At 43.5% G+C, this 24,851-nt stretch overlaps 2 protein-coding genes across 2 annotated transcripts; one reads left to right on the top strand and one right to left on the bottom strand.

The window, feature by feature from the left end:
• The first annotated feature begins 11,952 nt into the window (after window positions 1–11,952).
• Window positions 11,953–16,325, top strand: LOC126382736 (myocilin-like). Its single transcript, XM_050032788.1, has 3 exons — window positions 11,953–12,594; window positions 13,134–13,238; window positions 15,231–16,325. Exons 1-3 carry the CDS (start codon window positions 12,108–12,110, stop codon window positions 16,031–16,033), a joined length of 1,395 nt encoding a protein of 464 aa, XP_049888745.1. The 5' UTR covers window positions 11,953–12,107; the 3' UTR covers window positions 16,034–16,325.
• Window positions 16,326–19,927: 3,602 nt separating this feature from the next.
• LOC126382813 (polyisoprenoid diphosphate/phosphate phosphohydrolase PLPP6-like) lies at window positions 19,928–23,580 on the bottom strand. The gene is made up of 3 exons (XM_050032896.1): window positions 23,096–23,580; window positions 20,286–20,707; window positions 19,928–20,101 (listed from the first exon to the last, which is right to left on the bottom strand). Exons 1-2 carry the CDS (start codon window positions 23,472–23,474, stop codon window positions 20,286–20,288), a joined length of 801 nt encoding a protein of 266 aa, XP_049888853.1. The 5' UTR covers window positions 23,475–23,580; the 3' UTR covers window positions 19,928–20,101.
• Window positions 23,581–24,851: the final 1,271 nt, after the last annotated feature.

The raw sequence follows: 24,851 nt of genomic DNA, 5'->3' as shown, positions 1-24,851 counted from the left end.
ACCTGAACTATGGATACAGCCATGCTTAAAATTCTTTTGAGTTATGGCCAAGACCATGTTTTGGGAGGTCACACTGACCTTTGACTACCAAATTCTAATAAGTTCATTCTTTTTTTTTGGGCCATTTTGCCTTTAATGGACAGGACAGGTAAGCGTGAAGGGGGAGAGAGAGAGAGGGTATGACATGCAGCAAAGGGCCACAGGCTGGATTCGAACCCGGGCAGCTGCGGCAACAACCTTGTACATGGGGCGCCTGTTCTACCACTAAGCCACCGACGCCCCAATAAGTTCATTCTTGAGCCCAAGTGTACGTTTGTGCCAAATTTGAGGAATTCCCTAAAGGCCTTCTTGACATATCAGGTTCTTAAGAATGAGACAGATGCAAGGTCACAGTGACCTTGATCTTTGACCACCAAAATCTAATCACATTATCCTTGACTACAAGTAAACTGTGTGCCAAACTTGGGGAAAAAATGTCCTCAAGGCATTCTTAAGGAATCATGTTTACGAGAATGAGACAAACAAGGTCACAGGGACCCTGACCTTTGACCACCAAAATCGATTAAGTTCATTGTTAAGTCCAAGTGGACGTTTGTGTCAAATTTAAAGGAGCTCCCTCAAGGTCTTTCTTGAGATATCGCGTTCACAAGAATGTGATGGACAGATAACCCATGAGCATAAGGTCTCTGGTCACAGCTATCGCCGGCATAGAGGCATAAAAAATGTGGAATTAAATAAAAGCAGAATCAAAAATAAATAAGTTTGGAGCTGTTTGTGACTGGATTTTGTTCCAAACTTTTGATAACAGAAAGCAGCTTCACCATACTTTTTTGGCATTCCTTTTTTCTACATTAAGCAAGCCAGTACTAATCGACCTCAGGAGCGGTTCAGAGCATACTCAGATTCGCATTTGGACTGATATTAAAGTGCTTAACCATTTAGGGCCTTAAAAACAAGTCAAAGAATTTTGAAACCAGTCCTAAGTGTTGCAGGTAATGACAGGTAATGATGCTAGGACTGGTGTAAAATGTTTTCTTCTGGTATTTGTTTAAATAAACCTCGCTGCTGCACTTTGAACAAGTTGCAGCCTATCAGTGTTTTTAAAGTGCACTACAGTAAAGACAAAGGAACGGCTCAGCTTTTCAGCACCTTCCAAAGAGAGGCAGGGTCTAACTCTTGTAATATTTCTTGAATGGTTAAAAAACCATCTATGAATCGTTGTTAGGCCAAAGTAAATTCTGCTGTGAAGTGCCTGATGGTCTTCATATGTCCAGAGTTTTCAGAAAACAGGAGCAGAAGCGAACACATCTGTTATTAGGATATTAAGAAGAGTTACACTGACATAAAAACTGTCTGACTGGACCGCTCAGCCCCCCCTTGACCCAACCTGACAGAGACAGGATGTGTGAGCAAAGGTATCCGGTAACATCAACATCAATCCAACACCTCTCCCTCTCTCTGTCTCACTGAACCATCCCTTTCATCTCCTGCCAAAGATCCTGTTTCCTGAGGTATCTGGGGTAACACGAGAGTTCATCTCCAGGTCAGTATTTAAGACTTGAAAATATAAGTGAGCCTGTTTTTAGACTAGGACCTTAACGGTCACTTCAGCGATGACCTGTCCACCTACAGCAGGAACACACCGTTAAAATGAGGCCCTGGATGATTCAGGGGCCTCAAGGCTGGACGGGGTCACCAGGTCGTTCCAGGAATTGCTTATTGTGTTAGACAAATGTTTTCAGGGGGTAAATACTCTGTGGACACCTACATTTCTATCTATCTTCAGTATTTTCTCTTTTATGTATAACTCTTCCCCTAAATAAAGCTAGAGTAATCTAATCTAAACATGCAGTATTTCTTATCCAATTACACGATTAGTTGCCAGAATAATCGATAGAATACTCGATTATTAGAAGAATCAATAGCTGCAGCCCTAGTATGAAGCATCTATGGTTTCACAGGTATGGTTGTAAACTTTAAGAGAAACTTGACGGGTTCACGGAGGCATACAACCATGAGGCAGTATTTCTAGTTCTAACTTAGGATGCATTCACACTGGCGCTATTTGGTCCACTTTAAACAAACCCTGGTCCGCTTCCACGGATAGTTCGGTTGGTTTGGAGTGGTGTGAACGTTCATTCGAACTCTGGTGCAGACCAAACGAGCGAACCCTGGTCTGCTTGAAAACTGGGGGTCTAGGTTCACTTGCAAGTGAACCATGGTGCGGTTTGCTTACAGTGGGAAATGCAAACGGACTATCCAGTGAACCAAACAGAGGAAGTGAACCGAAGAGAGGAAGCTGCATTCGTCTCATGTACAGAGCAACATGCTAGATAGCTCGCTGCCTCACCTGCTGCTCATACTGGGCAGCTTCTTGTGAAAAAATAATTAGGTTTGAACACCGAAGTAAAAACAGAAACCCCAAGACTGCATAAATTTGGAGTCGCTCCATTGTTTTTGTGGTGACCAAGCCGGCTGAAGGGGGTGGATTTCTGTTTTCGGTCCTGGCCAATCGATGTGTTGGGTTTTCTTCTTCCTCACGCTTTTTTTCTTCCTGGTCAGTGGTCATTTCGGGCAATACCGCCCCCTGACGAGCAGCTGTTGGTCATTTCGGGCAATACCGCCCCCTGACGAGCAGCTGTTGTAACTGCATGACATTGTCCAGGTGGTTTGGTCTGCTTTAAAAAGTGCAGTGTGAAAGTGAACCGAACCAAATCCCCGCCCAATCGAACCGAGTCCCCCGACTACCTTGGTGTGAATGCGCCCTTAATTGTTACTATTTGATATTTCTTTTATATTTCTCCCATCTGTCTTTATGGTTTTTATATATTTAAGTTGTTTTACCATTATCTACTTGTTTTTATTACTAGTACTATCCTTTTTTTTTTAAATCTCTTCACGATTTTATTATTTCATTCTTTTCACTCCTCGTGTCTCCTGTTATAAATACTTGGGTTATTTTGAGCACCACAATCTGAGTGCCATCTACTTCCATTAAATTTGAGAGAAGGCAGACATCTCTACAGCTGATATCTCCAACACTCAGAAACTCACACCAAAACAATCCAGACTGATAAACAGCACCACAGGTAAGATGAAAGATATGTATTTTCAATTTTAGGGTGAACTGCCCCTTTAGTATCAATAATTGGTTCCCATTTGCATCTAAAACTCATCTCATTCAAATAGCCTATTCAGTTTGACCCCTGTCCATATAGCCATACATATCCGCTATTTGATATGATTTAGCACATATTAGTTGTCTTGTCTGGCTTTGAAAACAAACATGACTAATTGTTTTTTCACCTATGAGTGTTTGTTATTGCATATAAATATATTATTTCAGAATTTAAAACCTTTCCTTTGTCTGCACTGGCTCATGTACAGAGCAACAGATCCAACAGCATTAACAGATGTACAGTCTGCTGTAGGTTTCATCAGGAGGATGTACAAAGGTTAAAAATGAACATCCACTAAATGAAATACAAGACATTGTGCTTGTGTGTGTGTGTGTGTGTGTGTGTGTTTGTCATTGTACGTGCTTTTGAGACAGATGGTGGAAACCATATTATTGGCGTCACGTCAAAGAGAGGCCCGGGAGAGCAGTCATCAACATGTTGGTCTCAATGCGCCACTCCATCATCGCCCTGAATCATCCATTACCCATGCGTCATTGCAGTGCTGTGTTTGGACAGGACAGTGCCGTCTGCTGCTCACCATGTCTGAGCCCACTAAATGACCTTACTGCGTCCGGTCTGAGTGATACCAGGACATGAGCTGCTGTTTGCAAATACGGCCACTGTTTTCTTTTCAGCAGAGTCCAGACAGTCCTGCAGACACGGCTGTTGAATTTGATACAGCCTTCAATCTAAATCTGTTTACAGGAAGAAATTCACTTGACCTTGCCCCTTCTTCCTTTCTTAAATGAGATTACAAGGCCACTGAGACGAGCTAAGGAGAAATATGTGAGCTCCTGTCATTTCAAGATCAAAACAGACCAGTGTTTGACCTGTGCACAGTTCCAAAATGTTCATAGCTCAATTGTTTGATGGAAAATCTTAATGAAAAGACTCACTTTTTTTTTTTTAAATTTTCCACTTCTCAGTGCTTGGTGTAAGAATTGCTAAATGTTAGCTTGACTTGCATCACAGTGGAAAAGGCCCTGTCGTTAAACTGTCATCATTGGGGGAAAACCAGTGGCCCCATTACGTAACGCACACCTTTAAACAGCTCAGTCACTTACTGTAAACCACACACACAGATGGAATGACAGTTAGTGTTGTTGGTAGGAAAAGAGGAATTTACTGAAACTGTTGAATGTGCATATTAGAACCAGAGGAATCCCGTAAACCCGTACTTAAAAAAACAACGTGCCTGGAGGCTGAAGCTCCAACAAATATTGCTGGAATTATAACGAGCCAGGGTGCCATGGTTTTAACACTGTGTTTAGATGACGCAATGTCACCAAAGACAGACACAAACATTAGCTATGGACAGTTTAACAAGGCAGTACTTTCCATCCATCCATCCATTTTCAACCGCTTATCCGAAGCCAGGTCGCAGGACCAGCAGGCCAAGCAAAGCACCCCAGACGTCCCTCTCCCCAGCAATGCTTTCCAGCTCCTCCTGGGGTACCCTAAGGTGTTCCCAGGCCAGATGAGATATGTAAAACTCATTTCGGCCACTTGTATCCGCGATGTTATTCTTTCGGTCACTACAGAGCTCATGACCATAGTTGAGGGTTGGGACGTAGATGGACCAGTAAATCGAAAGCTTTGCCTCCCGGCTCAGCTGTCTCTTCACCACGATGGGTTCGGCACAGCGCCTGTATCACTGCAGATGCCACGCCAAACTACCGATCCATCTCACGCTCCATTCTGCCCTCACTCCTGAACAAGACGACAAGATACTTGAACTCCACCAGTTTCCAGCAGAGAACAATGGCCTCAGACTTGGAGGTGCTGACTCTCATTCCGACAGCTTCACACTCGGCTGCAAACCGCCTTAGTGCATGCTGGAGGTCACGGTGTGATGAAGCCAACATAACCACATCATTTGCAAACAGCAGAGATCCAATTCTGAGGTTCCCAAACTGGACCCCTTCCAATATGTATATGATGTGTACTTTGAGTTTTCAGTTTGGTGTATTGAGAACGGTCTGAGGCCGGTCTGAGGTTTTTGCTCACAGGGATTACTTTTAAATACATTTACCTCACTATTTGAAACTTTGGCCGTGCTTAATATGAACATCGAACACTGTAACATTTTATATATATATATATATATGACAGAAAATAAGGGTCAGCATTATAGGTCCCCTTTAAGGAAGTGATACCATTTCATGAGACCTTTAAGAACCACATCCCTTGAGGCAGAGGACTTCTTGCAAAGACCCACAGCAGACAGCAAGTGTTAAGTCGGTTGCGTCACTGCTGTGTTATGTCAGTTGCATCTAATTTGTTTGTTGGTGCAACTATCTGCGTTTTCATGCTGGTGCCGTGTCTGTATCAGTAATGAAAACCTCTGGTGTTCACACCTGTATTGAGCCGTCAAAGAAAGACCAAACAACACCCACTGTGCTGCTGCGAGGCTGAGGTTTCGCGTGTGTGGGCGTGAGATCCACTGTGATTATACCCTCGCAAGCACAGCAGACAGCACGCAATTTTTAATGCTTTTCTCAGAAACATTTCACCCTGACCCCCTGTGGGCACACAATGCAACTATAAACACTCATTTTCATTCTATGCCATTGATTGCTTGCTATGAATTGAACACAATGAGTCATTTGAGCTTCGGTAGCTCACATCACAACATGGGTAGAGCCTGTCTCACTCTGTCCCGTTGTGTCTCGTAAAGTTCAGTTCAAGCTCGAGCACTGGCTGAGGCAGGTTGTTAAAATGTCACCTACACGTTGAGGTAGGAGGTTGTGTTCCAGCTCAGCGCTCAATGCCTCAAGTCTAAATGACATTACAAATCAACAAGTCAGACTGGCACCCATGTAAACGCATGTTACGCAACACCTCACACCTGTAAATGCATGTCTGGCCGGCGAGCCAATGATTGTTAGTGCGACAGTGTTACTCAGATTTGTTATTCATCGGCCAATGGAAACTTATGTTGTCAGTGTCTTAATGAGTCAGTGGGAGAGCACCGGCACGTCATGTACCAAACCCACTTTCCTGCTCTGTAAAATTCCTTCTACCTGATTCCTCTAAATCGCTGCTCGGACTGAAGTGGCCTCTGTAAACAACTCTGATGGGGAGCTTTTCGTTTTCCACATGTCTGTCCTGATTCAGCAGTCACACTGTTTCTCTCATCTGTTTTGTTTTTACCTCCAGTGCTCCCTCCTCTCGGCTTCCTATTGCATAATATTATATAATTCATATTCAAACAAATGCAGCAGTAAAATATCCCTGCAGATCAAAACGGTGGAAATCCTAGACTGCCAAGAATTCTGGGATTGTACTTTGAAGGGATTTTTGAAATATCTGCCAAAATAACAATGATGTCGACTATTTTTCACTCATCTTTCCGTCTGATTATTTTACTCATTTTTATTCATCATTTTTTCATTAACTAGCAGCTGCAAATGTGCTATTTTTCTGAGAACAGTATGCTACAGTGTGTCTGCTGCCTGTGAGAACTATGTTGTATTTGTATTTGCCCAATTTGTATTTTGTCTTTCAGAAAATGGTTCTAAATCTGGGGATCAGGACTCCAAAAGGGCCCTAATGCCCAGTTCAGACCAAAGATTTGCAACAAGACAAGTTGAAACGGCAAGTACTTGCAATGCGCTGTTCTGCAAAGTTCCCAAAACCGGTTCACACCAATGCAACTAGATGAGACGGTGCATCATCTTTATGCAACAACTCTCTGTACTTCTGTTCTGATTTCCAGATTTTCAGGTTTATTTTGTGGCTGAATATAATTTGTAGCTTCTTAAAATATGAATGAGGATAGTGACAGTGAGATACTGGCTACAGCTGGATTTGTAGTAGTGATGAAACGGAGAAAAACAGAAACAAAACAAGCATCAGGTGGACTGTATTCATAATCAATATGCCACAATAACATAAACAACCAGCGCCAATTAGTTAGTCAATGAGGATGTATGTGTGTGGGGGGGGCATAAGCACACACAGCGAGCAGCAGTAGCAATCCACCGTCCAACACCGGTACACTGTGAGGATGGAAACAGAGGGCTCGGCGGTGACGGAGCACCTGCCCTGACTAGCGGACTTCACTACAAGCCGATTGGCTGTTGAAACAGGTGACAAGCTTTACGTTCTAAAACCAGCCGCCGGCGATTTGAGCTGCAGGTGACACCACTAGTCGACTTGAGTCAAGCTCAGACCGGCCAGTTCACATCGCTGCAACTTTTCTCTGCAACGTTCTAAAACGGTTTCATTCCGGCTGGAAAAGCAGTGACAGGTTGCTATAAAACATCCGTGTTTGGGGGTTGAAAAGCTGCTGGAAAAACAGCAATGTCTCATCAAATCAGAATTGGTTTTGTTGTTTGTTGATCTCAAACAGTGGTTTGCAGCTTGGCAGGCATCTCGCTTCAGCCCCATTCCCCCAAGCAGTACAGTACTATTCAGATCAGTTCCGTACACTTTTTTTCCGTTTCCACTGTGAAAAGTTGTGGATGGTACCAATGGAACTGTTCTGTACCGTCCCCATTTTTGGTCCCCCCTCTGTTGGGGTACCTAGCACACAGATCTGGTACTAAAAGGTGGAGCTGTGAACACTGCAGTCTGTTGATTGGTCAATAGAGGACGGTCACTCTGCTCAGGACTACTATAACTATAACTAAAAAATCAGAGAATGTTTTGCTGCCTCTCGCAGCAGCTGTAGAATGAGAAAAGAATCTCAATTCACTGGGCCGCCTGCCGGTGACTTTTAAGGTGGTGCGTTTACTTGTGATGTCACTGAATTAATGAGCTGACGACATGAATCCATTGGCACATCTTTAATTTTAATATGACACCTTTGACCACTGTATTTTTGTCTCTCTTGGATGACACAGACTTTAAGTAATGAGTAGATCTTCAATCGTTTAATAATATATGTATTAATTTCGACCGGATTATGTGAACTGCATAAATCCCAATTGTCACTCTGACAAAAAAAAGCATTGTGGAGCGTTGTTCCTCTGGGCTCCTGCTGGCTGAGCTTGCCTGAGAAGGACTAAATGCACAAACCTGTTACTTTTAAATATCCCACCGAGAGACTCTCACTGCAGCCTGTTTTATTTTGTTCTGAAAATGTCGGCATGCAACCTCCTTCTGCGGACAATAAACGAGATGCAGATGTTCCATTTATAAGGAAGTACAATGAGTGCTGGACGGAGCAGTAAGTGACAACAACCCCGCCCACATTTAAGGGTACTGTAGACCTTGGGTCTAGGTACCATGTCTGAAGGGTTAGTTTTGGTTCCAAAGGTACTATACCAAAAGTGTTTGGTGGAAATGGGGCTTTAGGTGACACATTATCCACCATCCCGTCCACCTCCCGATGACAAAGTCAGCTCGTAAACTACATCATTTTAGAAATGTTGATGTGATTCGTATGAAACATGCAAATGTAGCATATTACTGGTTTGCAGATACGTAAAATGCCAACATTGTCTTCTGGCCTCTGGGCTGTAACATGGAGGCCCAGTATTTCAGAAAGAAAAGCATTTTGTCGAAAGCACTATAGCCCTGTAGGAACTATCATCATTTGAAAGTGTATTCTTAGCTCAAGCCATGCATGTTGAGCATTTCAGCAGACAAACAGCTCTGAGAAGAGCTACCTCAGCTCCCTGTGAAAGAGATTCTGTGCACGTTACGATCCTCTGTTCTCTTTTCACAGGTTGTCCGAGTCATTATGTTACATAAGAAAAACGCGCCTCAGTGGTAAAAACTTTGTGGAATACTGGTGACTTTCCACGGGCCGTAAAACGGACAGGTTAACTGGCAGCAGTTTGATCTTGTGGAACCAAACACAGATGTGCCCTGCAAGCTGCTTTTCAGGGTGAAACTGGTCCACTGTGGTATTTTTATGAAATATTTTGTCACGGGGGGCAGTCACAACATGTTGATTACAGAAGACAAATTAAAAAGACGGTGGACAAGAACTGAGAGGAAGAGCTACCAGTTCATAACTTTTCACCCTGAGAGACCAGAATAATGGGTTTTTTTGCACACTTACAATGGATACACTTGTGTTGGACTCCTGTGGGGATGTTTTTGCTTTTCGCCCTCTCTCCGTTCAGCACCAAGTCCCAGACGTATCACATGGAGACAGTTGGAACACAGGTGGGCCACATGCCTCCTGTAAATGGAGAAAAGAAATCCGGAGGGAATGGTTTTCATTATGAAAAGGTTTAGTTTCCACTATAATGTGTCCAGTCAAATAAAGATCAGTGGCTTTTATGCTCAGCTTTTTAAGCCATGCCTTAAGCAAGCGGCGCAGCTCTAAGGGGGGTTGGTAATGTCCATCTGTTTGTCAGTCGGACATCAGTCCACCACTTTGGTCCGGACTGAAAAATATCAGCAATGGATGAGTGCTATGAAATGTTCAATATATCATACAACGGTTCATATGATATCTAACAACAATTAGCGACCCAAAAACAGCATCATCTTGTTACGTACTTTACGTAGGTTAGGTTTAGGGAAAGAAACATGGCTACGTTGTACCTTAGAATAACCTTGATATCACTTTGTGTCACCTGGGACACGAACTCCAGTCTCTAGTCTTGTGTTTTGTTCGACAATTCTACCACCCAACCCACATCTTAATGCGGACTTTTGCTCATTATCCTACTTTCTTTTTTTCTCCCTTCAGTGGATAGGTCACATTATCACAGCCATCCCAATTAGTGGGTTATATACAAATTCAGTTTGTAAGTATACCTTTTTGTAGGTATACTTACAGTGTATGAGACACCCTAGAAATTTTATACAGACATTTGTGGTTGCCAAAATATGGAGGGTACTGACACTGCGTTGATCCTGAGTTTTCCTGTGGTGCCACCATGAGGTTGACATTTTTGTTTTTTGTTAGTGAAATGTCTCAACAACCATTAGATCAACTGTGATGAAATTTCGTACAGATATCCATGGTGTCCAGAGAATGATTCTTAACGACCCTGGTGAGCACCTGACTTATAACGCTACATAGCGTTGTTGTACTTGATATCGGCCTTTGCCTCAAGCAGGCGGTAACCTTCGAGGCTGAAAAATGAAGTCATTGCAAAAGTGCCACAAACTGCAGTTGCCTCTAATGGCCACCTGAGGCTGGCTCCAAAACAGAGTAAATCCCCATAGGCCCCCATGTTAAAATGCCCAACTTTACAGCAGAAATAAACATGTTTACAGCCTGATACAAAAAACTAGTTTAGTCTCTATAGCTAATTTCAACTTTTATGACAACTGTAGATTTTTATTTATCCCACTCATTTACATTTTATTAAAGCCCAAAGTTACACATTTTTAAGGGCGGGAGCCACTTGATTGACAGACTGTCTGTGAGGCATCATCAAAGTCTATGAGTCAGATCCTCCATAGCTCCATCCTCTCATCCAAATATGGTCACTTCTGGTTCTAAAAAACCAAGATGGCGATGGCTGAAATGCCGAACTCAAAAGGCCAAAACACACCGGCGCCGTACGACACGCGTCAAAACAGCCGCCCCCATTATTTTCTATTCACAAACCCACACCAGCGGCGGCTCGACACGCGTCGACGCGCTTTTTGTGTGTTTTGGGGGCGGCACTTGACTCGTGTCAATGACACCGCCGTCATATGACGCCACTGGTGTGTTTTGGCCTAAAGCTTCAAAACAGGAGCCCACAAATAATGTGTGATGTTATGGTAGCTACGTTCATAGTTTATACAATCTACAGTCTCACCACCAATTTTTAAAGGTGCCAGTATCACTTCTGAATCATTTTTACTCTACCGGTGCAAAAGAGAAGTGCTGAATAAAGACTGAAGACTGAAGTTTATTTCAGTGTCTCAGTGTTCATTTGTACTCGTCTGCTCAAAAAAAAAAGGAACAATTCCACACATCAAATTCACCTCTGCAAAGCCTTTTGACTATCTTATCAAGACATTTCTTACGGTACACCTAATTTTGTCCCGACATTCATGGTTCCCAGATGATGAACCCTATAAGGATTGCCAGGAAATTCGGTACAGACATTCGTGTTCTGCAGCACATTGCATTGTGGGATTGGTAGCAGAAAGTAGTGTACATGCCATGGACACTTTTTTCATTTATTGTGGAATTTTAAAGGGCACTAGTGGATCAATTATACACTGAGAACACTCAAGTAAAATTGTAAGTTAACATAGTGTACTAGTAAACACCCCCATGTGGGGATGTCAGCATGAGGGTGTTTAGGTGGGTTTGGTAAGAAGAAAGAAAGAGCAACCACATCACAGCTGCATTCCTGTCCATACTGTCAGCCTATCCTCCTGTACCACACATCCAACCCAGATGTAGAGAGGAGAGATGAGTACCAGTGTGCTCTCAGGTCCTCTGAAGGACCAGTTTGCCCTGGAGCCCAGATTTCACCACATACCCATCTTATAAACTGAGTTTACTGTTAATCACATGGTGGTTTAATAGTGAATCTATCAGGAAGTAAACAGCTCTGCAGCCGACAGCAGGTAGACACATAAAAAGATGCTGTCCAGTCAAAACAACCTGCAGAGACACAAAGAATTCTCCACAGGAAAAAACAAATTGTGTATTTTTCCACTGATGCTGTGTGATTTTCACATTGTTTTTGGTGTTTTCAGCTCACCTCACCCCACTACCATGAAAAAGAGATGTACATGGACCTTTACACACAAACACTCCACACCCCTCCAGCTATTTCCCTCCCTGCCACACTCCTGGTCCCCTCCCACTCCCTGCAGTTAACTGTATAAATATCCTACTCTCAGCATTGCTGGGATCCAGACTCTGACCAGGGACACCCAGGTGGGAAGAGACCAGCTAAATAAATATAAAAATAAAGTGGAGAAACTCTGCTGAACAGAGGAAGATAAACAGTTGCATCCTTGGCAATTTCCCCAAACCAGAAGATCATCTACTCACTCTTATCCTCCAGAATGTGGCTCCAGGTGTCTCTCCTCTGTCTGTCCTGCTTCACTCTACCCAGCCGAAGCCAAGCCCAAGACCGAGCCTCCCTCCGCCGCTCCAACGACCAAGGCGGGCGCTGCCACTATACCTTCACCGTGGCCAGTCCAGAGGAGTCCAGCTGCTCCGGAAGCAGCATCAATCCAGAGATGGATGGAGTCTCATCCCGACTCACCCTGCTGGAGGCTTTAGTCAGCCGTCTCATAGCGGGAGCGGATGGAGGCACCGGGACAGGGGTAAGGGCTAGCGGTGGAGAAGACAGTCTCCAGGAAGCTTACTCCCAGGTAACAAGGGAAAGAAACCAGCTGCAGCAGGACAAAGAGCGTCTGAACGGGCAGGTCCAGGAGCTGCAGAAGAGGCTGGCCGAGCTGAGTCGGGAGGCAGAGAGCCTCAGGCAGAAACCCTGCCAGCAGACACACACCTCCGGGGGGACACAGCGTGAAAACAGACCTGCCAGTGGTATGTACATCAGTGAAGGGAAAACACACAAATCAGAGTGTGAACTCTGTTGACTTGCATGTTCTGAAGAGCACATTATCAGTTAACATTATCATTCAATCAGTTCCTAATAAGACAACAAAACTTTTCTGCTGCTCTTCTTAGTTAATGCTTTATTCTTGATACATATATCTGTGGTTGACATAGGCTATGAAAAGTCCCTTGAGGCAACAGGTCAGGTTGCAGTTAGCTGGCTCAGGTTGAGTAAGGGGATTGGAATTTACAACACAGACTCTTTTTTTACAGCTTTGTCACTCATGCCTGTCTGTTTATGTGCGTGTGATCATTTTCAGGAGAGCAGTAGCAGGGTTATAGGGTGAACCTGCAAAGCTCTGAGGCAAAAAATGACTTTGATGTTGTCTGTGTGTTGGGACTGTGTTTGATTAATATCAATATAAACATTTTTTGTCAAGTTGTACCCAACATTCTTTACCAGTCTGTATTTTGGTGTAATATTTTGCTTTCTTATATGTATTTCTCCTTCACTCTGTCTCTCCCAGACCGTGCATATGATTTTGGGAATGGTGCGTACCAGGAGATGAAGGCTGAGGTTTCAGAGGTTCCAGCATCCCGCCTCATTCCTGAGGGAAATCACAGCTTCACAGGTAAAGTCTGGGTTTTACCAATGCCAGTAAAACCCCTGATGTAGCTGCCCAGCCTTGTGGTGGAGTGTTGGTGTAAATAAATCTCACTGAAAGCACTGTGACGTAACAAATTCCATTAAGGTTAAAGGGTCAGCTCACCCCAAAATAAAAATATTTTTCCTCTTACCCGTTGTACTATTTATCAATCTATATTGTTTGAGAGTGTTGGGGATATCAGCCATAGAGATGTCTGACTTCTCTCCAATATAATGGAACTAGATGGCACTCAGCTTGTGGTGATTAAATTGCCAAAAAAATACATTTGAAAAACTCAACAGCAATGTCTCTTTCCAGCAGGGGTACACCTTAAAGGGATAGTGCACCCAAAAATGAAAATTCAGCCATTATCTACTCACCCATATGGCGATGGAGGCTCAGGTGAAGTTTTAGAGACCTCACATCGCTTGCGGAGATCCAAGGGGAGAGTGGGTAGCAACACAACGCCACCTAATGGAGGCTTACAGCGCCCCAGATTCAAATGTCCAAAAATACATAACTGAAACCACAAAATATCTCCATACTGCTCGTCCGTAGTGATCCAAGTGTCCTGAAGCCCCGACATAAAAAGTTGTTTGGAAAAACGTCATTTGAACTTTGTTTTTAGCCTCACTGTAGCCTGTAGCTCTGACTGCCTCTCGGTGCACCGCGCTCACGTGAGGACTCTAAAACTTCACCTGAGCCTCCCTCGGCATATGGGTGAGTAGACAGTGGCTGAATTTTCATTTTGGATGCACTATCCCTTTAAGGAGAGGCAAACCACGCAAATGTTTGGGCTCCCCCCAAAATCCCTGATATGCCACTCCTATTGGCAAACTTTGCAGTGACAATTATAAATCCCCTTAAACCTCCCATAAAGGCACTCTACAGTGTACTGCTGCTGCACCAAAAAACCCTAACGCTGTGACAACGGCCGCGAATAAAACAATTTGCGCAAGTGAATTACATGTAAAATCAAAGTAAAGATGCGATAAGATGCAAATTCCCACCAGGGTGCGCGTTAGACGCAACACAAATGATGCGAAATATGGAAAATACACAAATTAAGAGGCGCAAATTAAGCAAATAGTGCAATTTCACATCATACAATTGAAAAATCAGAACTTCAGAGACCACTTCTTTCCGCGATAGCCAATCAACGTTGAGATCCTCCGGGGACGTATGATGCCAAGGACGTACTTGCTGAAGTTCATTCATTGATTCAGCAGTTTCACGAGCATACTGTATGACGCAAGTTATTCGCGCATATGAAGCGAGTTCACACAAAATATACTAGCTTTCAAACTCGGGCGACTAATGTGATGTGAGAATTTGCATCGCGTTTGGTGTGAACACAACCTAAGTGGGGCTCCCTCTAGTTACCATAAGACAGCTGGATACCGTTAGGACAGTTAGCTAGCTACCTGTGATTTTCATACATATGTTAGGTGTAACCGTCACCACAAACAAGCATACTTTCCTGGTCACCAGAAATGAAAACAAATACAAGAAAAAGAAGAAGAAGAGGAACAAAAAAATGACACTAGGGGATGATGGGGGCCTCAATGGGCTTCTTTGTCTAGGGGCCCCCTCAGAGTCTAGGATCACCACTGCTTTGATGTAGTTACTCAGGATAATCCACAGACCTCACAAGGATGAGCCACTTGTCCATGAGTAGATGCACACTTCCTACACACTGATGTGGTTGGTGCATGGAGCTTGGTAAAAAGAAAATAGTCCCTACATGAAACTGCTCACAACAAGGTCTGTGGATTATCTTGAGTAACCAGGTCATGATTTCTGTAAGGAGACATTGATGTTGAGTTTTTCAAATGTAGTTTTTTGGCACTTTGAGCACCACAAGCTGAGTGCCATCTAGTTCTGTTATATAAGAGAGAAGGCAGACATCTCTACAGCCAGTAGGAGCTGACTATTTTGGGGTGAACTGTTCCTTTAACTCTCTGTTTTTGTCTCCAGGCTGTGGAGAGCTGCAGTCAGTGGGAGACCCTGTGCTGCACAGGAAGGCTGACACCATCACAGGGAAATATGGAGTGTGGCTGCAGGATCCTGAGCCTCAGGGACATTATTATACCAACAAGACTGTGTGGCGCATCGACACAGTCGGTAAAGACGTCCGTCAGCTCTTTGCATATGAAGACATGCATCAATTAACCCAAGGCTTCCCTATGAAGGTCCTGGTCCTGCCAGAGCCTATGGAGAGCACAGGGGCAACCATGTACCGCGGCTCCCTTTACTACCAGCGCAAACGTAGCCGCACCCTGATCCGTTTCGACGTGGCCTCTGAGAACCTGGCATCACGCCGGGATCTGCCTCACGCCGGCTTCCATGGCCAGCATCCTTACTCATGGGGCGGCTACACTGACATCGACCTGGCGGCGGATGAACAGGGCCTGTGGGCGATCTACAGCACAAGCAAGGCAAAGGGTGCGATTGTGATTTCCCAGCTGGACCCCCAGAGCCTGGTGGTGAAGAAGAGCTGGGAGACCAACATCAGGAAGAACACAGTGGCCAACGCCTTCATGGTGTGTGGACGCCTGTACACGGTGGCCAGCTACACCGCACCCAACACCACCATCAACTATATGTTTGACACAGCCACCAGCGTGGGGCAGGCTGTCGCTGTGCCCTTCAAGAACAAGTATCGTTACAACAGCATGATAGACTACAACCACGCCCAGAGGAAGTTGTACGCTTGGGATAACTTCCACATGGTCACCTATGACGTCACACTGGGCAGGGCGAGAACCGGCAGCAGCTAAAGACAACACAGTCAGACACTGCTGTTTACAGGACTGTGCTGATACAAGAGCAAAGGAATGACAATAATTTGCATTTTACTGAGGTTATTGCAAAGCTATATGTTTTTGCTTCATTAAAATCTATTTTTTTCTATTAGTATTGTAAATAAGATGGTAAAAATATATTCGTAGAGCAGATTAATGTAGCCATGATAGTGTCCTTGATGATTTCAGTGGTTATTACAAACAGTAATGTAGCAGAAATATTTTTGTTATCCATTTATCATGTTATTTAAGTTCTCAATAAAAACATTAAAATTACACTTGCTTGTCTATGTCATACTTTTAAATTTAAAAAATATTCACAGCAACAAATCTTTTTACAAATGAGAGACGTTGAGCATTAAACACTTGATTTCTTGCATTCTGGTTAATTTTTATGCAGCAATTTGTGCCTTTAAAGCAGTAATTTATTATGTAAATGTCTTTCATTTTGTCAAAAGTCCCCTGCTTCTGTCATGTTATTATTGGGGGGGTACAAATGCACATCATTTAAATATTAGGGGGATGTGTCCCATGTAGACTGTTAGATAAACTGTTTTCGAGGCTGTTATGTGGTTATATTAATGTCGTGCCTATATTTTATGGTATCACCTTATTGCCGTTTGGTGGTTAGCTAGGCTAACATTATGCTAACTCTGGCTGATGCTACAGTGCCTTGTGAAAGAGATACTGGTTTTCAACCAGTTTTGTACCATAGCAATGTGGCTAGTGTGTTTAATGAACTGTGTTAAACTTACCTCCATCTTGCCAGCACCCACATCTCTCTGCTCATCTCTCAGCTCTAACTGTCGTTTTTCGGTGCTTTGGCTGTTGCTGGAACTACAAATTGTACTTCCGCATTTTCGTATGCCCGCCAACACGGACACAAAGAGTAGAAGTGGATCAAGAGAAGAACCCGCCCCTTTTTCTTACAAACATCATTCAAAAATCAGATTAAACTGTAAAACTAAGCAGTGATGATCAAATATAAACTAATACTCAGTTACTTTTCTATTTTTTTTGCCTAAAATATATTCAGGAACATATTTCAGCGCACTGTTTGGTTGTAATACAAGTTTTGGGAACAGGAAGTGGGCGTCATGCTGTTTCCTGTATTCTAAAAATGGAGGCTAAAATACAGTGCTTGGTGTTGGAGGTATAATATAGTTTTTGTTTGTTTATTTTTTCCTTATCTGTACACAAGGTAGATGTAAATATACACATGCAGTTATGAAACTGAACAGATGGCGGAGCATTTATGTATGATGTGGACATAGGTAGTGGATTCAGGTGTGTGGGGAAGGAAGCAAACAGTTTTTGACCGTGTTATGAAAGCATGTTGTGTAAGCATAAAGTATCGGCATTGAAGACTGAATTGGCTGAATGGAATAAAGATTAAATACGGACAATCCTGTTGCCATTCTATGTTATGGTGAGCATGTGTATATTGTATTGAGAATAAATGGATCGTCAAATCCAAAGACATAAGGCGCACTGGGCATTGGTTTATTCTTAGCCCAGACCACACATCCAGAGCAAGTTCATCCGTTTGCCCCTCAGTGGCTTGTTTAGAAACTTTGTTTTGTTAAAAGGCACTACATTTAGTAAGTCTTAACTGTAATCGCCAGTCACCATATTGTTTCATATAGAAAAACCATAGATTCATAATAATGAATGATATAAAACAAATATATATAGAAGGTCAAACTCGCATGAGGTCACTCACTGGTGGAGCTTCATTGGTCCGGTGCGGCACAGTGCCTTCTGGTACTAGAAGTAGTCTATTTGTGTTTTTCTACTGCACAGACAGCCTAGTTTCATGTAAAGACCATCTTTCCAACAGTGAAATACTTCTTTAAAATGCTACCATTTACGCTGTATAGTAGTTGCTAGCTCTGCACACCTAGTATTGTTGATGGGATATTTCTTCAGCATGTGTGACATTTTTAGCCTCTGTTAACTACTGAAAGTTGGTTGAAAATCAGTCTTTACTGTGGAAGTTTATATAAAGTGCTGCAGGGATGACTTTTTTTCTCCACTGACACAGATTTTAGCGTTGCCCTGGTTCTCTCAACGAAAAGCCAATGGGATTTAGTCACTGAAATTTGGATTACTGCAGAAAAGAAGCTCTGTGGCAAACAAACTTTTATGATACTCATAAACATTTTGCTCAGCAAGGTCATCTTCACAAAAATAACACCACTTTCATGATTTTTGAAGTGTACATGTAACTGCCAGAGGTAGAAAGCTAACGTTAGCTAACTAGTCTACAGTCACATTACTTCAACGTTGCCACAACAGCGAGGCTGTAAAGCTGTGTTTTTAAGACACATGAAACCTTAGAAATTCACAAGTGGGGTATTTACTGACATATTTATGCTGTAAAACAAAACATGAAAGTCTTTTAAAGACCTTATTAAGGCATCTATCCAAAAACCCAATCAAAAAACCACTGACTCTGAGACAAGGAAACGCAGCTGGGAGAAGTTTGCCTAGAGGGCTCTCTACCAGAAAGAGATTTCTGGTTAAGGTTAGGTAAATTGTTTGGGAAAAAAATAATGTATTTCTGTCATACAGGCTTTCTCCTCTTCATCCTCTATGGGCCATAAGGCTTCAGTGAGCTCTTTCCATTGCATTTGATCTTTGGCAGCATGTTGCACCTATCCCCACGACAGGTTCATCTTTTCCAACTCCCGCGTCACAGTTCTGAGCCAGGTGTATTTTGGCGACTCTCATGATCCGGCCCTGTTCCAGTCTTGTCTGCGTGGAGGATGACAGATCCATCATGCAGCACTTGGCATCCAAAGCCAGTCCAGTGACTTTCATTTATCCCCAGGATGTCCAGGTGGTATCTCTTCATCTCACTGAGGACTTGTGTTGTCTTGGTGGTCTCGTATGTTCTCCTGATTTCCTTTTGGCTTTCCTCAGGAGCGGTCATCCTCCCACTGTTTTGGTGGCTGCGGTCTACTAAGTGCCTGATGTCAATAGTTTTGCTCATTGTAGTTTCTGTAACAGTGTGTTTTTTAAGGGGTGGCGGTTTCTGCGCCACAGCCAACCTCCAAGCCTGAAGGGCTAGTGTGCTGATTTTCCTCTGGCTCCTCACCTGAGACCAATCTGATGAGGTTGAACCTACCATGAGCCGCAGACCCCCCCACCCCAGCATAGCTCTCCTTACCTGCAATGTGTCAGACAGATGGATTAGATTTATTGAGCAATGTGTGCCTGTGTACCTGATGCTTTAAAACTCGGCGTAAGCACATGTTCAATCTCTGCGTCCTGACCCCTCACCCTGTGTCGGTGAAAAACCCCTGAACCAGCTACAACCTTGTGCACAAGCCCCCATGTTGCCATTTGCAACACCAACCATGTTATGCACTGCCCTCTGTGGACAACTGTTTGAACCTGCCAGAGTTTATCCTACTTCAGTCATGCACTTGCAAAAACACTTGTTTGCTCTCCAGTGTTTCAGTTTAAAGGCGAAACCACAAACAAACCACAACCCCATATTTGTATAGTTCAGCCTGTATATTGCAATGCTGTGTTAACGATGGTGGCACAGTTTAGAAACAGTGTAAGAGGAGATGGGATGCATTATAATGACAGGCAGGAGACTCTGCAGCAGCTGATGGAAACTTGGGTGAGTGTGAGCGGACTTCCCCCCACCAGTGTTCACACAAATACAGTAAACCCACTGTGGATTGTTTTAGCTCAATACAAAACCACATACCTCCTATGAGACGCTGTGTCACCACATACTGAAACGAATTTCTCACTTTACCAGGAAGAAGTGTGCCAGTGGCGTTTTCATAAAGTGGTTAAGCGTGTATGCTCAGCCACAAACGTACTCACCATGTCAGTAAAATAATTGTCTTTTTATTAAGAAAAAAAGGCTCCTATTGAATTCAACTTTGGTTTCAGCATTGTAAGAACTCGTCCACGCATCATCAACACTGTGCAAACACGCTACATGTGCATCTTTATGGGATATGCTACAACCTGCCAGTGACTACCCGAACCATCCATTTCAAAATGTCCTCTTCATTCTCTCTGAAACAAAACACAAATGTACATAAAAACACATACATGTACACAAAATATAAGCATATCGAAGTATTTTTTTATATCATCAAAAAATAAAAATAACAGCAGGGAATATCTGAAACACACACACTCATGCTACACATTCCCCCCACGTACATAAAGGCTGACACACAGACAGAGTCCACCGAACCTAATGTTTCCAATCTGCCATCCAGAGTCCATCATAAGCCCTGTTGAGCCTCTCCGTCAGTCGCAGGAGCAGCAGGTCCTGCAGGCAGTCCCAGGTCACCCACAACCTCTCCACTAGACTATACTGGCAGTAACCCATAGCCAAGCCAAAGCCCACGTCTGTCACATAGTGTCTGGCGAGCAGCAGCCGGGACAGGCTCACCAGAGCGGCCCAACCTACTACTAGGACCCGCATGGAGGCTGTGTCCACTAGCTGGGCGAGGAGGAAGCGGGCACACATGGCCGCCCGTGTGGCATGGCCCGAGGGGAAGGAGTAGCGCTCCACGAAGAAGGCGGAGAGGATGTCAGAGCGGTTCTGGGCGGGCCTGCGCCGTCTGACCACAGTCTTCACAGCTCTGACTAACAGCAGGTCCAATAACAGAGCTGTGAGGAGAGATATACAACAGTGGTGTCAGTTTGTATTTTATTTCAGTTCTTTCTATCTATCTATCTATCTATCTATCTATCTATCTATCTATCTATCTATCTATCTATCTATCTATCTATCTGTCTGTCTGTCTGTCTGTCTGTCTGTCTGTCTTAGTGCAATGTCCTGCTGGGAAACTTTGGCTCATGGCATTCATATGGATACCACTTGACACGCTTCACCCACCCAAACACAGTTGCACACCAAGTACAGCCCGTCATGGCAACAGCACTCCCTGATGGCAGTGGCCCCCCCAGCAGGACAATGCAACATGCCAAACCGCAAAAACTGTTCAGGAACGGCCTGAGGAATGTGACTTAAGAGATCACTGACTCGGCCGACCTGATTTTCTCGGGCAGATTGTTCCAGAACCTCGGGGCCTTTTAGTTTTCAGCTGGGCCTCTGGAACAGACAAAAGACCTCTGCCCGAGGACCTCAAAGTACGTCCTGGTGTGTACAGTACTAAGAGGTCGGAGATACAGCTGGAAGAGATACTATGAAGAGTCTTAAAAGTAATCAGTAAAATCTTAAAATCTATTCTAAAACATACTGGGAGCCGGTGTAAAGAGGCTAAAACTGGAATGATGTAATCACGTTTCTTGGTTCTGGTTAAAAGCCAAAAATAAAAATAAGGTAAATCTACACATTTCAGAGTTTTGCTGGTATGCGGTTGTGGGGTCCATTGGATGAACCGACGAAATCATGAAAATGACACTAGAGCCTGTTCTCACTTCGAAGTCATCGAAGTACGGCGCTGGGACAGTGACTTGCAGTATCAGAAACCAACAAAAAAAGGCATCCTTTAATGTCGGCATGATACGCGGCCAGTTGCCGTTATAGTTTAACAGCGCCCAGTGGCGTTGGGGGGAAATGCAGCGGGACAAGGACGAAAGTTAAGGCGGCAAAAGTCAACAGGGGTGGGTGGGACTTTCACCTGGGAGAGTGGTGTTCGTGTCCCCTAAGATTCTTAAGCCAAACCCTGATCATTTTTCCTAAACTCCTAAACCCAATGTTGTGTGTTTGTTGTTGGCGGGGGGCAACAACAAACACGGCATTGAAATGAACATTCAGCACTGGTGGACCCTCCTGCAGTCAGTATACCAGTGGCACGCTCCCTCAGAACTTGCAACATCTGCGGTGTTGTGTGATCAAACTGTAGATTTGAGCGTGACCTTTCATTGCGACCATCCCAATAATCATGCTGTTTATGCCACACCTGTCAGGTGGATGGATCCTCTTGCCAAGGGAGAAGTGCTCACTAACACTGACAAATCTGCGCACAGCATTTGAGAGAAATAAGCCTTTTGTGTGCATAGACTCTCAGATCTTTCATTTGAACTCATGAGAGATGTGAGTGCAAACAAAGGTGTTACATATATATTTCTGTTCTGTGTATGTGACTGGGTTTGTATGTGACAATGCCACAATCATTTAATTGTCTAATTAGTTATCTCCCCCTATAAAAATAATTACATGAAACATTTGACCTCATTAATTTCTCATTCCTCAGCCCCTGTATTTCCAGAGCACAGTGGCATTATTATGCGCCCAAAATAGCTCTTGTGGAATTTCTCCAAGGCACAATACAGTAGGCTGCAGCAACACAGGACCTGATCTCAAAGCTGTCAGTCAACACACAAAATCTGCGCAAGCGAATAAAGCACCAACCCTGTCACGTGCATGTCTCTCAGTGGGCACAGGTGCTACCAGCTGCGGCCCAAAGGAGAAAACTTTCCATGGCTGCTGATGCGGTTTCTCGCTCGGTCACGGGGACGCACGAACAGCCCACTAATGCATTATTTGATACTTGGGTGGACTGATGCGGATTTAGACTGTTATGTTGTGCTATTTCAATAGCAATTCAAATTATTTAGCTCAGCAAACCACAGATGAATACCACCGGGTTCGCTTGGTTGGAGTTGGCACAGTGTGCGTAAAAACGCACCGGCTTTACCCGCATTTAAAGTGGTGATAAAGGTGGATAAACGGACATCTAAAGCATCACAGGTTCAACTTAGAGTGTGTATTTTATATTCTATAAATCACTGCTCTATTCAGTAAAGGTTATTTCGCAAAAAAGACGTGCTCCTATGCAGACTTAAAGTGTCCAAACTGGCGTGCCAAATGCACAACTTAGTAATAATTTTGATAATTTTCTTATGGCAAAGATGTGCACATTAAATAAATCAAAATGTGATCTGTTGGTCATGGGGGACAGTTTTAAGAAGCGGATCTTTAAAATATAAACAAACAAAATAAAGCACAACATTATTGGATTGCAGAAATCCAAACCTAGAGGCCCGCTGGAGTCATTCGTGATAACCCAAATCTAAAACAACACTCACCCAGGGCCAGATTCAGCATGATCTCCTGCTCCTCCACACTCTCTCCGTGGAGCAGGGTGTATATAGTGCCGATGAGCCACGGGATGACATGACCGGAGAACTCCAGCAGCCGCACCAGGGGCCGTATGCTGCCCCATGGAGACTCCTCACAGGCGCACATCCCGAGCCTCTTGGACAGCCACAGGTCTATCGCCAGCAGAAACCGGAGCGTTATAGTGAATATCGGCTGGCTCAGACTGACGGAAAAGTCCTCAGACTGCGCTCCGGGGGAAAAGTAGGAACAGCTGGAGCCCCGGCGGCGGACATGGCACTCAGATGATGCCCGGCTTCCACACGCAGCTCCACGGCAACTATTCCGTCTGAACGGTGGTGAGGACATTTTCGTTTGACCAAGTGTCCACAGTAATGTATCCGCCCTTCTCTATCGACCACCTGTGTCCAGTTAACACTTTAATCCTGCTGCGCTCAGACGCAAAACATCCTGCAAACTGGAGAGTCCGGATACAGGGGTTAAAATCTGACCAGTTCAGAACTGGACTGCTCTGGTCACGTGGCTACATCACCCTTTCAATTCATGCGTAATTAAAATAGCATGGGGTTTTCAGTGTGTGGTTTTTGTTTTTTGAAGTGTAACTTCTCAACTATAATAATAACAAGGAGTAGGTTTTGTTCAACATTGGGGGGCCCACATAAGAACCAGGGGGTCCTCCACCAGGAAATGTGGGGATCATTGTTATACATTTTTATGCACCAATTTGTGCCTTTTCTGCATCAATTTATGCAGTAATTACCTTTCATTTTGTCAAAATAAAAGTCCTCTGCTACTTTTATGCTTTATACTTTTATACTACTCTTTTATGTTCTAAATACTGAGGGAGATGAGTCCCCTGAGGAAACGGCCACTCCCCAATACTCAAACATGCTTAAAATGTCCAACCAAAATTGCCGTTATTATTACTAGTGGTTCTAGTATTGTGATATACTTCAGTTCAGAATTTTGTTATTGCTACTGACAATTTTAACCAAAAAAAGGAAAAGAAAAGAGGAGAAAATCATGACAGCGATGGGTTTGCATTTTTGAGTGCATATAGCCCATAGCAAATGGCACCATTTTTACATTTTTAAAAATAATTTTGTAAAAAACATATTTGCTCGAGGTTCAAATGTTTAAATACTTGTGAAACGCGTCCAAAAGCAGCACAAGAAAAGGGATGTTGCTCCAGGTTTCAATGGGTTAATGTATATGTGCAATTAGGCAGTACCCTTACCCCAAAATGACCTTTAAAAAAAAAAAATCCAAACAAAGTAAAAAAGTAAAATTAGGTTACAAAGCATATTATATCATTCAGTTTTCTGACATAGAAATTTGTTTTTCCATGAAAGCCATGATGCATATCAGCAGACTATGACCTTAAACTTGAAACATGCCTTGGTTTTTTCATCCTTTGGTTTAGCTCTTGGTGCCATTGAAGGTTGATATCTGTGACGGGTTGTTATTTTGAAATATCATCTGGAGATAAAGAGGTTTTTTTTATACCAAACTAGGATTTGATGTTATAGACTCTAAATACATAAGGAATAATTTATATCCAGGTTAGATGTGGATACAACTATTGCAGCAGTGTGGCACAAACTGTAAGTGGAAAATTTGGCAAAATAAATTTGGTTGTTGGGTGGTAGTGCCCCAAATATAGGTATGATAAATCAGAATATCCTCTAATAAAGTGTTTTATTGAAATTATTGACCCCCAAAACT

This window comes from Epinephelus moara, chromosome 21 (genome assembly GCF_006386435.1).
Source record: "Epinephelus moara isolate mb chromosome 21, YSFRI_EMoa_1.0, whole genome shotgun sequence".
NCBI lineage: Eukaryota > Metazoa > Chordata > Actinopteri > Perciformes > Serranidae > Epinephelus > Epinephelus moara.
The sequence above is the reverse complement of the archived record's forward strand: the minus strand, read 5'-3'. Positions and strand labels throughout refer to the sequence as shown.